This window comes from Phlebotomus argentipes, unplaced genomic scaffold (assembly GCF_947086385.1).
Source record: "Phlebotomus argentipes unplaced genomic scaffold, Phlebotomus argentipes genome assembly contig_5, whole genome shotgun sequence".
Classification (NCBI taxonomy): Eukaryota; Metazoa; Arthropoda; class Insecta; order Diptera; family Psychodidae; genus Phlebotomus; species Phlebotomus argentipes.
In genome coordinates this window covers 6,304,295-6,319,261 of record NW_026776165.1, presented here as the reverse complement: position 1 = coordinate 6,319,261, position 14,967 = coordinate 6,304,295, and the positions used below count along the sequence as shown (strand labels likewise).

Here is a 14,967-nt window from a genome sequence, read left to right as displayed (position 1 = left end):
CCACAATATATTGATCATTGGGAAAATGCATGGAAAAAGTTCTCAATAAACCCATCCTTGTGTTGCACACAGAAGAGAAACACAAAAAAACCTACACAAGAAGTTTCTCCTCCTCACATCTCTCTATCCATGTTAAACTCTTTTCTTGATCCGGTTTTTGCTCTTTGTCGCACACAACTTTTCGCCTCCCAAAGCGCAACTTTGCTACCTCTTCACCTTCGGAGTCTCTCTCTCTCTCTCTCTCTCTGGACTTTGGAAAATCTCTCAATAGATCGATTAATCCACGGTAAAATGAATTTAGTGATCTTTTTGCACAGATAAAAAATTCATGATATTCATATTCTATTCGAAAGAAGGATAGCAAAGATCACCGAAAAATCCATCAAAGTTGATATTTTAGCAAAAACCATTTAAATCACGACACCCGCAATTAATCACTCTTGGTTTACCACCAAGAATTTGGGCAGGTTTTTGCATTATATTTGCCACATTTCTCAGAAATCACTCTTAAAAAAGAATGCAGAGCAAGAAGAGCAAAAGAATTCATGCTGAATTTCACTAATCATTCTCAATTCTCTGTCTCTGACTGACGTTTGCCGGAATGCCATAAATTCTGAACTAATAATTAAACTACAAGAAAAATCTAAAGTCATAAAATAGTCAGTGGAAAATACTAAAGTGAAAAGACATCACGTGGAAAATATTCCCAATTTGATATGGACATTTTTACCCTGTTGAAGATTGAATACTTTATATATAGTCTCAATTAGAGAGTTCTTCTTCGATTCTCGCACTTCACAATCTCCTTTTCGTTCATCACAGCTTCTTTTTATCTCTCTTTCTCCCTTTTTTTCTTCTTCATGAAATTGAGATGAGAACATAATCTCTTATAAGCAAGAAAAAGAGGTGAAAAAGAGACGCTCAGTCGATGTTGGAAAAAATTGAGATCTCAAGACATTCCATCTGTTACTATTCTTAATTCTTCCCTTTTTCAAAAACTGGTTTTACTTTCCTTCAATGTCAGCCGCTTTGCACTCTACCACAGAAAGAGGGAGAGAGAGACGTTAATGCTCTTTTTCCATACAGCGGGGAAAACTGTCATGACCCAACTTATAATGAGGACTTTGTCAATCAAGTTCAGTGGAGCTTTTGTAAATCCATCTTTTGAGCCATCTTGCTCACGAGTGTTGTGTGTGCATTTCACAAGATGTGCACACTAACTCTGGTTACTAAAAATAACCCCACATAATTTGCCATGAAACCTGTTCTCTTTGCACACACCATCGAGAGTGGGAGGAGATGCAAAAAGAATATCCTTCTTCTGCCCCTTTTTTCCTATGATAAACTCACACATCAGAGCAGAGCCAGTTGATTTCTCCCTCTTTCCTCGCTTGCGCATCCTTTCTGGGTAATTCAATGTGCAGAAGAGAAGAATTTCTTACCTGAAACATGAGACAAGAAATACAAATTAGCCGGTATTTTATTGAATTTCAAATGAGCAGCTGATTAAGAAGGGTGATAATTGAATTCTCTGAATCATTTCCAATACACAGAATCCATTTGACAAAGAAGAAGAATCGCCGATCGGACATTAATTATTTGCCTTCATGTTGTGATTTTTCTCACGCGTCTTCATCGTCCAGAACAGTGCATGTCTCGTGAATAACACACCCTGGGGCATCAAAATGCAATTGTGTGGCGTCAAGAAGTCAGACTATTGTTTATCTCAGAAAATTCATATAAATCAAATGCCCTCAACAGACGTGTCTTTTCTCTGTCCACATCCTCATTATACTATCTTCATATGCAAAATTTATGTTCTATCGCCACATTTTACGGCTTAACACAGAACTTTTCAGCATGATTGATGACTTATTAATGTAATATCAGTGAAAGATTTTGCATTTCTCGTCTAATTTGATAGACACTTCATCCAATTCCACAAGGAAATCATCATCAAAAACTCACTCAAAAGCAATCTCACAGTGATATTAATCTCTCAATATGCAGACAATTTATTAGATCAGCATCGAATAGGCGAGAGAGTGAATATTTGCCTCAATACATCACATATTTCATTCAAATATTCATATTGTATTGTGCAATACAAGGAGAGTTTTCAATTGAAAGCAAATTAATTTGCAATTAAACATTTGTTGCAATCCCACCTCACATTTTCACTCTCTCTCGCACATTTCACTCCTCTCTTTGCCCATGTCTTATGTACAAATATTCCTTTTCTGCTTCATTTTGTCTGTGCACATTCTGTGAAATATTGTCCAATTTCTCTCTCTCTTTTTCCCTCTCGCAACCTCATCATGAATCTATCGTTTTGCACATATTAACAACACTCCCAACTACTGTGAACATAATCGAATAATAAATGAAATCTCTGATCGTGTCTGAAGATCTGAGGAATGCAGAAAAAAAAACCACACAGCGAAGCCAAATTTACAATTATTGTCTACTCAATTATTTTTCTTTAAATATATAAGAAGCTCAATAGTATAAGCAATATATTTGCCGCCCAAAATATAATATAAAGTGTATTTAATCACAAGACGAGCTTTGATGGAAGTTTCGTGTTGCGAAAATAAATACAAAAGTGTCAGAAATTTCTAGTTTAACAAGAGAAGAGAAGCAGAAAATGAAGAGAGAGAGAGAAACTTTTAAAGCAATTTCCGTGCTTTTGGAACTATTCACACACAGTCTCGTCTTCATCGCTCATGCACCTTTTCTTGCAACGTCTTGACGTCACAAAGGTCGGATATTGACCCGCCGCCTTTAAGCTTGACACTCTCTTTCCTCTCTCATGAACATCACGACACAACAGCACACAAAAGCCCTTCTTTTACAGTTAAAAACGTTTTATCAATTTCAAGAGTGCTTATTTGAATATTCGATCTTTTCCTGATACCTTCTTCTTCTTTCTCTCTCTCTCGTCTCTCTCCTTGTGGACACAAAACAGCGCGCGCGCGCGCCTTTCATACACAATTCCATTCAATTGCTCAAGATTACAACTTCTCTCAATTTCTCCATATATTCGTCTCAATGTAAGAGATCCCCAGAAAAAAACACACATATAGAAGCATGAAAAACGACGTGATACCTTAATCCACAAACAGCACCCAAAACTCTGATTTTTTCTTACGAACTGCGAGGCTTTAAGAAAGTGCAAAGCACAGGAATTAAGTAACTTTGAGATATAGAGTGAATTGAGAAGATAAACTGCTATTAAATCAGTGAAATGATGTGAAAAATCGTCGGTTTTCGAATCTCTTAAAGAAAAACTATCATCTGAGACTCTCTCAAAAGTCCGACAGTCAATTTCAACCAGAGTGTCTCGGCTGAAGCCCGTCTCTTATCTTAAGAGGCCAGTCATGGAACTTTCAAACATTCTCTACCTTCTCAAGCATAAATGTGTATATCGTAAAATGAGGTGGAATTTCAAATACTAAAAACACCCCCTTAAAGATCCATAAAAAACCCAACCACAATAAAAGAATGTTGAAGAATTATTACTTTTGAATATGATTAAAACACTTTTCCTTCTAGTCAAAGCAGTGAAGTGAAGGAGATTTTCTTCCACCCACACAAACTCCCAACAATTCTCTTGCTATGCCAATTTATATAACCGACAATTGTTGAGAGGAAAGAGACTCTTTAATTTACACAAATGATTATACTTTTTTACCCACACTCGCTGTGCAGACATAATGCACTATTAAATTCCACACAAATCTCTCAAAGCGTGGAGAAGAAAAATCATTGACTTATCGTCCTTGAAACCATTCCAATTTTATATATTAAATTGCAATCGCACACCTGAACGAGACAAACAAACACTTCTATTCCATCAAAGTGTGTTCCTGGAAAGCAACAAACAACAATTTCACGCGACAAAGTGTCTCTGTGACTCATAAACAGTCCGACAATAGAACTTTTATAGTTCATAGTTTTTTTTTTCTTTTGGTCTTGTTTTGAAAGTCTGCGCGAGAAGGGAAAAAATTGATTTTCATTCAATTCCACATTTAACCTACATTTTTTCTTTCTTCAAACACCCTCAACACAACCTATTGGGAAAAACTCTTTCTTAGAATGTCTGAATAGTCTTCTTTCACTGCTCGCAATAGGATTCTCATTTTCTCACTTGTTTTTCTCTTTCTCCTCCTCTTCTTCTGGCCAGGAAAAAAAATGCTAAATTTCTGCAATTCTATCTCTCATCTCACAATTCACGTGTTTTGTATTACATGAACTTCTACTTTTTTTTCCCCTCTCTTTCTTTATCAAAACAACTGTTTGCTGACCCACTTCCACAAATAAATACAAAATAGCAGAATAAATGGCGCCAATAATCATCACATCAGAGTATTAAAAGGCGAATCATATTCAGAATGTACAAAAGTGCACGTAAAGCAAATGTAAGAAAATCTGCGCCAAATATCACATTTCGCTTATTTGGCAACTTCCTCCTCTTTCATCATTTGCTGCACAACACGATGCAAGAGTAGAGAGAGAAAAGTGTCGTCAAATGATGGAAAAATCATCATGATGCACTTTTCAATGGCAAAACACAAAATGTCGAGACAAGCAAGTATCCTTCAACCGTGCCATTTTTTCTCCCTCTTTCGCTGCTTGCAATCAATCGCAACAAGCATGTGATGACAAAGAGAAGACAACAAGTGAATCATCTCAGTATGTATTCAATGTGAGCACAAACACACACACTGAAGAACAAAAAAAACATCATCATGCCAAGATTGCGTTCAATGCACTTCTCGTCTGTCCAGAAACAACACACAAAACTAACCATCAGACAGAGGAGAAAAGAGAGGAAAATTGTGCAGAGGGAATCGAGAAAGCAACAAGAGAGAAAGATGAAAGGAGAATTGACATTGATTTTGATTGTTTCTAACTCTGCAACATGATGCATTTCCATCCTTAAGCAATTATAAACTTGCAATATGCCACAATTGTCATCAAACATTGTGACAAATTTCCATTGTGACACTTTTCCAAAGAGTCATTGGATGTCACACACCTTTTCCGCCTGCATTGAACACCACAAGCATTAAAATACAAGATGTTCCTTCAACACCATCGCTTTGATGGTAATTTAACACCTCATCTCAAGCAAGAGAATCATTCTCACGGTACGATAACCTTCACTTAGCAAAATGGTGAGACAAATTAGAGTGATTCACGACTCTTCTGCATCCCTTTTCAACTCAATCTTCACTCTCTTTCCTTCTCAGCAATGCAGGCAATTACATCAATTCAAAAGATCCTATCAGATTTAATTTTGAATCTCTGAATGAAGAGATTTTAATTCAATTTATTAATGAAAATGTAAACCACTTTACAAGAAAATTCATTAGAATTTTTCCAATTATTCTATCCTAAATGAATGAGAAATAAATCATTCAATATATACATATTATGTGTAATCCATTTTCTTTTCAATGCAAATTCTCGAGAAGAAAAGATTGAAAGTATTCTGAATGCAAACGACAATTTTATGCAAATTCCCATCAATAAATTTATATCCTTTCGCATTTCTCAGAAATAGAGAACAAAATGCGAAACAACTTCTGAAAATTATTGCAGATATATTATAAGAAGGGAATTTGGACTGAAAGTCATGTAATTAAATTTTAATGTGCACAAGAAAAATAGGTCGATTAATTTGATAAAGTTCACTGATTTCACAGCAAAATTCCCATCGACACACCTCAATTTTCATCAAAAATCCACCCCTTTTCCATTGTGTAATTTAACTCTAAAAAAAATATACCTACAAATATTTAAATTTTAAACAAAAATCAGTCATTTCTGTCTGTCTATTTGTGTGAATTTCCAACTGCCATCAAAATGTGCGAATGTTAAGCCACCAATTTAATGCAATTTCATTCCATGTGCAATTTGCAATTGTCATAATTCACACCACTCTCTCCAAAGCGCCACACAACATTCACATCATATGTATATATATATACATGCATAGAAATATATGTGCGATGAGTGATAAATTGTGAAAACCGCACCAAAGTTGAACACTGCAGAATTTCCACTGTAATCAACTCACTCACAAACACTGCAGCGCCTGATGAGGAAGTTTCACATAATCTATATATATATATTCCTTCCTTCTTATTGAGGAATTCCCTCCCTTAGATATAACAGAATATGCTGAAGGAAATGCTCGAGGGAAAATACTCACAAGCAGGATATTGAGACGAAAATGGAAGAAAATCCATTCAGTGTCACTTGAAAGTAATTTCCATGGAAAAGAGAATCGATCAAAATATAAGAGGAAAAAAAACTTCTCAATATCCTTTTTCTCGTCGAAAGAAATTTCATTACATTTCATTCCATTTTATCTCACTAAAATTCATTTCATATTCACTCTGCGCGCTTTGCAAACTGCAGCACAGAGAAATTCATTCAACATCACATAATCTAATTCAATTTTAAACTCGTTAATTTAAATCAATTACAAAATTTATAATTTTAATATCATAACACGTGAATTTTCATAGCTGATTTTACAGCATTTTTTAAACTTCCTTTTTTGAAAGGAATGACATCATACATTTAATTATGAAAAAAGTACATTTTTCGAAGAAAAATCAATCAAAATTGTCAACACACTTTCCATCCAATCACTTTTAATTGGACGAATGCAGAGAAACACAAATTGAAAATTGCATTTCATACAATTCACCCAATTTCCAGTGTGTAAAGCAATCCAAAAATAGACCATTTTATCCCAATCAGAGCACGAGATGAGAAGAAATGGGAAATTCTACGGAGAATCACGAACGCAATTCAATTGGATTATAAAATCGCTCTATTCATTATGTCTGTATTTCAAACTTTCCTATAATTTCACTCAAATCCAGACAACATTGGTAAATTCATCACAAACACAAGAATAAAAAATTGAAAATTGATTAAAAATTGCTTAATAATTAATTATTCAAAAATTCATTTTCACACAATCTTTCTCAACCATTTGAACCAGACAAAAGTCTTATTTATTTTCCTTGGCTTCTTCACTTTCAAGAGCCTCAAAATTCAATTCCGGACGTTTATTTCGACATCCGCCGAATACGTCGAATGTAAACAAATAAAACACAGCAATCAAATTAGACAACTTTTACCATCTAAATGTAGTCATTTCTTATCCTCTCAATCTCTCTAAGAATCACGCTTTTTGAGGAAAATTTGACGATTTTGCGACAGAGAGAAATTATTAAGTAAAACTTCTCTCCACGAGAAATTCCACACACATTTTCCCAGACGAAACAGAGAAGGAAGAAGTGCAAGATAATAATGTTAAAACGATTACAAACAATGAAGGTGAAGGCTGAAAAACTCCATGAAAATTATGCAATTTCATTGTTTTCTGTCGCAACTCGCAAATGTTATTTATTTATATTCTTTTTCCAACATTAAACATTACACATTTCATCGGCGTAAAGAAATTATCATAACTTATCATTATGATTTACGAAAGCGAATTTTTCTTTTCTCTCTCTCTTTTTCTCTTCTATGAAATTGATATATTGAGAATGAATATTTGCCAATTCTAATAATAAAACACTCTTCCTCGTGGGAGATTAGAATTTCTCAATCTCTGAAAACTTTCCCTCCCAATAAAACACAATCATTTAACCTTGAATTGTTGCCAGAACTAATTTGTATCCTTTGCGAAAATCCTCCTGAGATCATTTATTAATGGATTTTAGTGATGGAAATCAAGTGAATTTTCACACTGACGGAAAATCCTCTTCAAGCCCCTAAGCAAAGGAAACACAACAAAGAGTGTTGTGGAGAGACAGAAGAAAAAAGAAACGCGCCGTGTGTTTGTGGAGAATAAATAGAAAGAGAGTGGATTCTCAACTGCTTATGGACGTGACATCATCGCAAGAGTGATTAAAATGTAGACTCAGCATTTATAATCATCACTTTGAGGGGTTTTTCTGGAAAAATTTCCACCATAAAGAGAGTATAACTTAAATTACAGGCTCATTGACCAGGTGAAATTTTACACTTTTCTGTCACGGTTTAACAGCAATTCCCATAGGAAAAATCCAGGTGCAATCAAGAGTCCCCTTGTCGATTTTGTCGCTTTTCAGCCAATACTCTTTTTTTTGTTCAATATTTCACCATTAAACTAAATTTATACCTTACATTTTCATACTCACACTCTTATTGGAATTCCCACTTGAGCCAAGCAGTTTGTGAGGAAGAATTAAAGGCTCTCTCGCGCTTCATGGCAAGGCAGAAAAACCGCCGCAAAATGTGAATGACTCATGCAACTCATGAGCAGTGGAACACAACAGAAATGTTACCTCAAACAGCAGCAACAAAAGCTGCTGAAGAATTCAGCACAGCACAAATTGGCGAGATGTCTAGTCACCCCTCGAATGAGAAGCGGTAGAGTGAGAGAGAAAGAAGCTCCAGAGAGGAAATACCAGAGAAAAAATGTAACAATTTGGATAGACGATTAATATTCACTCACGGAGTAAAAAACTGACAGACAATAGTCTGATTTTACCATCGTTTAAAAGGCAATAAATTACAAGAAACTTAATTCTCAATATTTTAAATAATTATTTTATAAGAATTCATCAATGTTTCAAAAGTTAATTCACTCATTTAAGCTTAATGAAAGATAATATTTTTGCCGAATAATATCACTTCTAATTCCAATATCAACTTCAAATAAGATTTCCAAAATTTCCACTCACATTTTTACTGCAAAAGACACATTTTTCCCCCTTCTTTTATTTACTCCACAATGAAGTTCATAACTTCTTTGAAGATTATGGGCAGGTTAGACAAGTTAAAAGACCGCAATTGAAGATAAACACAATTATGGTAATTTTCTGGGATGTTTTCAGCGCACTGATGTGAAAAAGAATGAAAGAATCAACCTTTGTCTTATCTCAAATACTATTTCCGATGTTCTGTGGCATTTGCCAAGACGAGATTCTCCATACAACAAACAACACTATTCAATTCTGACCCTGTGAACTCATCACACTTTATTGGCTTCAGCCAAACCGCAGAGAATTGAATTTTTTCGTGTGTGTTTTTCTTCTGATTATTATAAAAATAACCATTACGACATGGAAAAAAAACGACTCATCAATGATATATTTTACAGAGCTTATCAGAGATTAAATTGACCATTCAACATTACAAAGATAAATACACACATTCTGTCAACTGGTAATCACACATAAATCCTTATTTTTCCTCAATTCCACAGGAATTCCACTCATCTTCATGAAATGCAAATTCAGTTGAAAACATCTTTCATTGATACCAATTTATAGCAATTAACCAATTGACACTTTTTAAATTCACACTCTGTGCTCTCTCACCATCACAATTACAATTTACCCGCGAGGCATTCCTTCGGCTGAGCCCACAAAAATCGCCCCACATGGTAGAGTAATTGAACTCGCGCGCCCAGTGAAAATGAATGATAAGGAATTAGTGTGATTTCATTTCCCCAACTTACTTATCGGCGCGCATTTCAGGAGAAAGTTTATGTATGTTTTGTGCGTCTTTTTTTCTGCCATCTCTTCTCGTGCTTTGCAATCAATCACAAACACACACCTTAACCTGCAGCCAAGGTGAGAAAGTTGCCTCACTTTGGCAAATTTTAGTAGTCTTCACAGAGCAATAATCGAAATTATGCTTCTGTGTGTGGAGGAAAAAAAAAGAGGCTTGAATGCGATGTAAATACAATAAAAGTTACTCTTCGTGCTCACTAATCACACTCATTAATTTCACATTGACTTTTACAGGGGTTTTTTGTAGGCTGAGTTTATAAGGAAAAGTGAGAGAAAAGTTTTTGGGATTTTGAGGTCGTGGAAATGGACAAAATATCACCTTGAGAAGTGTTGATATTTCGGAGGAAATTCATAAAACTGCTAAACACAATTTATGAGAAAAATACACATCAGTTTATTCCTTTGAAACACCTTCAAAATCATGTACAATTTCATGCAGAAGAAGAAATAAGAAAGAACTGTGTATAAAACACGCATCAGCAATATAAGAAATTCATGATGCATCGCTGAAAAATTCACCCAAAAGCCAAAATCGATGGACAGCATAATATTTTTGGGCAAAAACCAACGTTTAAATAAAAGTGACGGAAAAGTGGCAGGAAAACATCGCGCGGAACCTTGAAGATTGTGTGTTTGAGAAAGCGCACAGGCAGATGTTTCTTATCATTCAGTCACGACAAAAATTAAATAATGCTCAATACCGAAGGAGAAGAAAGGAAGAAAAAAAAAACTACAGCCAACAGATGAACATTCTATAAATATTCCATCTTCAATTAGTTTGATTGTTAATAAAGAAGGAGAAAAAAAACAACCATCTTTATCATCTTCTTCCTACTTCGCCAGGCACACAAGTCACGTTGCGGCAGAAAAGGTGGAATAAAGATCATACAAGTGAAGTTCCGGAAATAAATTTGACATCAATATTTCTCTCATGAGAAATTACCAGGCAAAAGGATACGAAATGTTGGAACATTTTGTGAATATTTCAGTATCAGACATTTGAATTATTTCTAGATTTCTAATTAACCATAAAACAAAGGCTTTTTATGCCTAATTGTGTCCTTTTTTTTTCCTCCCTCAAAGGACAGCTGAAAAGGTCAATTTCCTTTAGGCAATGTTAATTAAAACACCTTGAATGATTCAGTCTTTGCGTGATGAAATTCTCTAGAAAAATCACTGCTGGAAAACGCATTTTTCGTCACGCAGAAAAATTTTGACGTCAAAATGTGACTATTTTTATCTGGCATTTCAGTGTATATGATGAACTCTTTTCCCCGAGTCGCACGGAAAACAACAACCTTTTTGCATAGGATTAATTGGGAAGATTTTAGGAGTAAAAAAAAGCCTCCAAAATAGCACGATATTTTGGGCGGAGGCTTTTTGCACTGTGCCAACTGCAGGTGAGGTTTGAATTGTAGGTCAGATGGCGGCTGGGAAATCCAGGGAATTCTCAGTAATTGCATAAAGAGTGAGGGGTTGAATTTTACCGGGATTTTCCAGGGTGTCAAAGGCGCTCCTGGCAAATTATTGATCCGTCTGACTGCTTTTCCCCGGCATTTTCTCGCCACTTTGCCCACCCTCGGCGACCATTCAGGGCGTTAAGGGTGCTCTTGGGGACACATTGGGGCTCTCTTTAACTCACCTTCAGACAATTCGAGATCCAATTCGGCCAATTTCTCGCGGATTTCCTCCGGAAGGGCAGAAAAGTCCATGAAATCCGACATTTCGCTGCTTCTTCAGTTGCTCGTAAATGCACAAAATCACACCCTCGCAAGCACGAGATTGAGTCCAGAATGAGCAAAACCACCCTCGAGTCACTCACTCATGTCGAAATGTGAGGAAAAGTGACTATTTTCTGTGCACTTTTGGAAAAATGTCTCTGAGCGTTTTTGTTGTAATTCGATGGAGAGAGAGAAAAAAGGACCAATGTTCGGAATCTGACGAGAACACTGACTTTTCACTCGTCAATTATCACGGGATTTTAGCCTGAGCCACCACATCACTCATTATTATTCACTACAGTGAAGATTGCCTGACACTTTTTCACACATTGGATGCGAATCAACTTCCTATTTGGGGTGGAAAATGCCTTTTTCCCCGGACGAGCGACGAGCACTCGCACTCCACTTCGAACCAAAAGTCCAAAATGGCCTCCGTCTTGTCGTCTTGACAAGCGATGAGAAATCGATGAAGAGCAGCGCCACTGGGTGACTGGGAGCGGAACAAAGAGGTGGACTGTCAGATTGCAAACAAGAAGATTTTCACGAAAATCGTATTTTTGCGAATTTCGCTGAATTCCACCACAATTCCCAAGTGAGAGTCAATGTGAATCGTGCAGAAATGTGGCTGAAAGTCTTTTCCATTGCCCTTGTGGCATTTCTCATCGTGGGCGTTGAGGTAATTCAGAGAAAAGAGCACAATAACATTTTTTCAGGCCAAATTTCATTAACTTTTCTCCCACTTCCCGGACACATTTTCACTCATTCAGGCTCAATCTTATGAGGACAAGAGATGCAAGTGCATCTGCCCGAGTGTCTCGTCAGTGCTAAACAATACAGATGACACGAATAGAATGCTCATCATCGACAATGTTCCGCCAACAAAATGGTGAGTCGCACACTTTCTCTCTCGTCCGGAAGATGTTTTTCCCTGACCACCAAATCTCTGTCACGTGCAGCAACTGCGACGGTGTGATTCTGCCGCGGATCGGCGACAAGATCAAGGGCAAGGAGCAGGAGTTCTGTCCGCGGTGTGAGTGCAAGAACGAGATTCGCAACACAACAATCATCAAGGTTGTGGTAATCATCGTGATCTGGATCATCTCGCTGCTCTCCTGCTACATGCTATTCCTCTCGTGTCTGGATCCGTTGCTCAACAAACGCGTAAAGGCCAACTACCAAGAGCACACCAATGAAGATGTGAGTAAATTCTCTGTCTGCTTGTCCGTTGTCTGAATTTGATCATTCTCTGGCTCTTTCAGGAGGAATCTACCAGCACCCCTTCGTCTTCCTCGCATCCCATGGGTGTTCGCAGCACGAACATGCTGAACAGGGTCGGCCACCAGCAGGACAAGTGGAAGCGCCAAGTCCGAGAGCAGCGCAGGAACATTTACGATCGCCACACGATGCTTAACTGAAGCTTCAACCGTGCGTTAATCTTAATAATTGGCAAGTAATTTGATACATTTATCTCCCTTATCTCTGTAAAAGACTCCTTGTAAGTGATAATAGAAAGGACACCAATGTAGATGTATTTGTGGTGATTAGGAGTTCTCTCGAGCCTTTATTGCCTCTTAAGTGGATTCAGTCTGGTCGTACTTCTTGTGGCGATTCATGTGACCGCGGAAAGAGTCAGCGTACCAGCCGCTGTACGGACACAGGCGGCACTTGAAGCGCTGTATCTTCAGATGATCCCTCTTGATGTGCGCCCTCACGCTCCTGAATTCCGAGTACGTCTTGTCACAGTCGGCGCACTTGAAGCGCTTCCGACTGTGCGTCGCGATGTGCGACTTGAGATTCTTGTCGCTGTGGAAGGATTTGCCGCATCCTGACTCGGGACACTTGAAAGCCTCGTCGGTCTTTTCGTGGCTCTTCATGTGGTGCTTCAGCAGTGTCTTGTACCGGAAGGACTTATCGCAAATGATGCAGACGAATGAGTTGCTGAGTCGTTTAACACTCGTCTTCACGAGGACACAAAAAGAAGGACTTTGATGAGCTAAAATCTGATTGGATTTTGGAGTGTTGAAGAAAACTCACTGGTTGGTGGAAATTCTCTTCGCTCTCCACTCGAGTGGCTTCCAAAGTGTGCCATTCCGTCAAGTGATTGTCCAACTGTTCCTTCTCCGTGAAAAGTTCCGTGCAGAAATCACAGCTGAAGATGTCCTCGCTGTGAACCGCTCTCATGTGAGTCTGCAATGGTTTCACGTGATTATCTCAAGGGGGAGAAGGACGTTCTGGAAACTCACTCTCAGGTCGTTTTTGTACACGAAACTCTTGTCGCAGAGCGTGCACTTGATGCTCCTGCCTCTGCTCTTGTCGTGCACCGACGACAAATGGAACTCCAGGGATGTTGGCCAGCGATACTCGCGATAGCAGCCGTCAATGTTGCACTTGAAGGGCAGACCTTTCGTGTGCGTTCGCATGTGAATCTTCAGGTTCCCCTTACTGCTCACAATCTTCCCGCACACTTCGCACAGCCCATAATTATCGGCAGGATTGTAGAGCGCCGGACTCGCCTTCACTTCAGGCGCTTCAGGCTCTGCGAAGAAGGGATCTCTCTGAGGGTCTGAATCTCTCTCAATCTTCACCACAGTCTCCATCTTCAGGACCTTCTCTCCAGCCACATTTTGACCACGGATTTCTTCTCTGTTGTTGTGCTTCAACATGTGCACTTTGTAGCCAATGCTCCAGGTGAACATCTCATCGCAGATGAGGCACTTCAGAGGACTCTCTCTCCTGTGAGACTCCCTGTGCCGCCCAATTGTTTCCACAGAGCAGAATTGACCGCAATTCTCGCATTGTCTGAACTTGTCCGGAAGCCTTCGCGGCGCAATATTCTCATCTCCGTGGCTCTTCATGTGCCTGAGGAACTTGTACTTCCGCCGAAAGTCCATCGAGCAGAAGTCGCACTTGTAGACATCGTCCAGATTGTGAGATTTCAAGACGTGTTGCTGGAAAGCAGGAATTTTTCAGAGACTATCGCGACTTTGGCAGCGTGTTAAAGATTACCTTCAATCTCGAGAAGCTGAGGAAGGACAGCTCGCAGAGTTCACACTTGAACGGAGACTCTGTGGGAATGGACCAGTTGACCTTCGGCGGCGGATTTGTCCACACACTCCCGGTGTCCTCGAAGAGATTCATGAGATCCTTCAGAGCTTCCCTAGAGAACGCCGGATTTCCACTCGTATGCGGCCTAAAAGTGTCTTCATAATTGTACTGGACACAAGTGTAATTCCCCAGCTCCTGATAGTAGTTCTTCACCAGGAAAAGCCTCTGCTCCAGGCCGAACAAGTCCAGAGAACTCTTCATCTCTCCTGCCCAGCAAAAGGTAAACACGGTAAACACTTAAAATTCCCCTCGAAGGAAGCCTGTCAAATTTACCCATTCAAAAAAAAACCGTCATTTTCATTTCACTTCTTCTCTGTATTCGCAATTATGGGCTTTGGTCGCGCCCTGAAGATCAATTTCTTCTTCACAATGGCCTTCACGAAGTATTCCGTCTTCTGCTTCGTCTTGTTCTCAATTGCCACCGTCGAATCCAGGATTTGACTGTCGGAAATGCTTTGATTCACATCCAGAATCTCCTCTTCGGCGTTATCGCTGTGCTTTAGGACTTTCTGCAGGACCGCGAAGGGCTTCTCCATCGTCACTTCCCGCCC

General features: G+C 38.5%; 3 protein-coding genes across 4 annotated transcripts in view; 1 reads left to right on the top strand and 2 right to left on the bottom strand.

Annotated features, from left to right (window-relative positions):
* LOC132256545 (disco-interacting protein 2) overlaps positions 1-11,729 on the bottom strand; it is a 37,157-nt gene extending 25,428 nt beyond the window's left edge. For both annotated transcript variants that reach the window (XM_059753035.1, XM_059753034.1), the window contains exon 1: positions 11,233-11,729. In XM_059753035.1, coding sequence (XP_059609018.1) covers positions 11,233-11,314 — 82 coding nt within the window. In that variant the 5' untranslated portion in view covers positions 11,315-11,729. The remainder of the gene's footprint in view (positions 1-11,232) is intronic.
* A 69-nt stretch (positions 11,730-11,798) lies between these two features.
* On the top strand, positions 11,799-12,836 carry LOC132256583 (uncharacterized protein CG1161). The gene is made up of 4 exons (XM_059753078.1): positions 11,799-11,987; positions 12,079-12,197; positions 12,268-12,508; positions 12,571-12,836. The coding sequence occupies exons 1-4, from the start codon at positions 11,931-11,933 to the stop codon at positions 12,724-12,726; spliced, it is 573 nt and encodes a 190-aa protein (XP_059609061.1). The 5' UTR covers positions 11,799-11,930; the 3' UTR covers positions 12,727-12,836.
* LOC132256581 (zinc finger protein 227-like) lies at positions 12,835-14,649 on the bottom strand. The gene is made up of 4 exons (XM_059753076.1): positions 14,318-14,649; positions 13,555-14,259; positions 13,346-13,498; positions 12,835-13,269 (listed from the first exon to the last, which is right to left on the bottom strand). Exons 1-4 carry the CDS (start codon positions 14,615-14,617, stop codon positions 12,883-12,885), a joined length of 1,545 nt encoding a protein of 514 aa, XP_059609059.1. The 5' UTR covers positions 14,618-14,649; the 3' UTR covers positions 12,835-12,882.
* Positions 14,650-14,967: the final 318 nt, after the last annotated feature.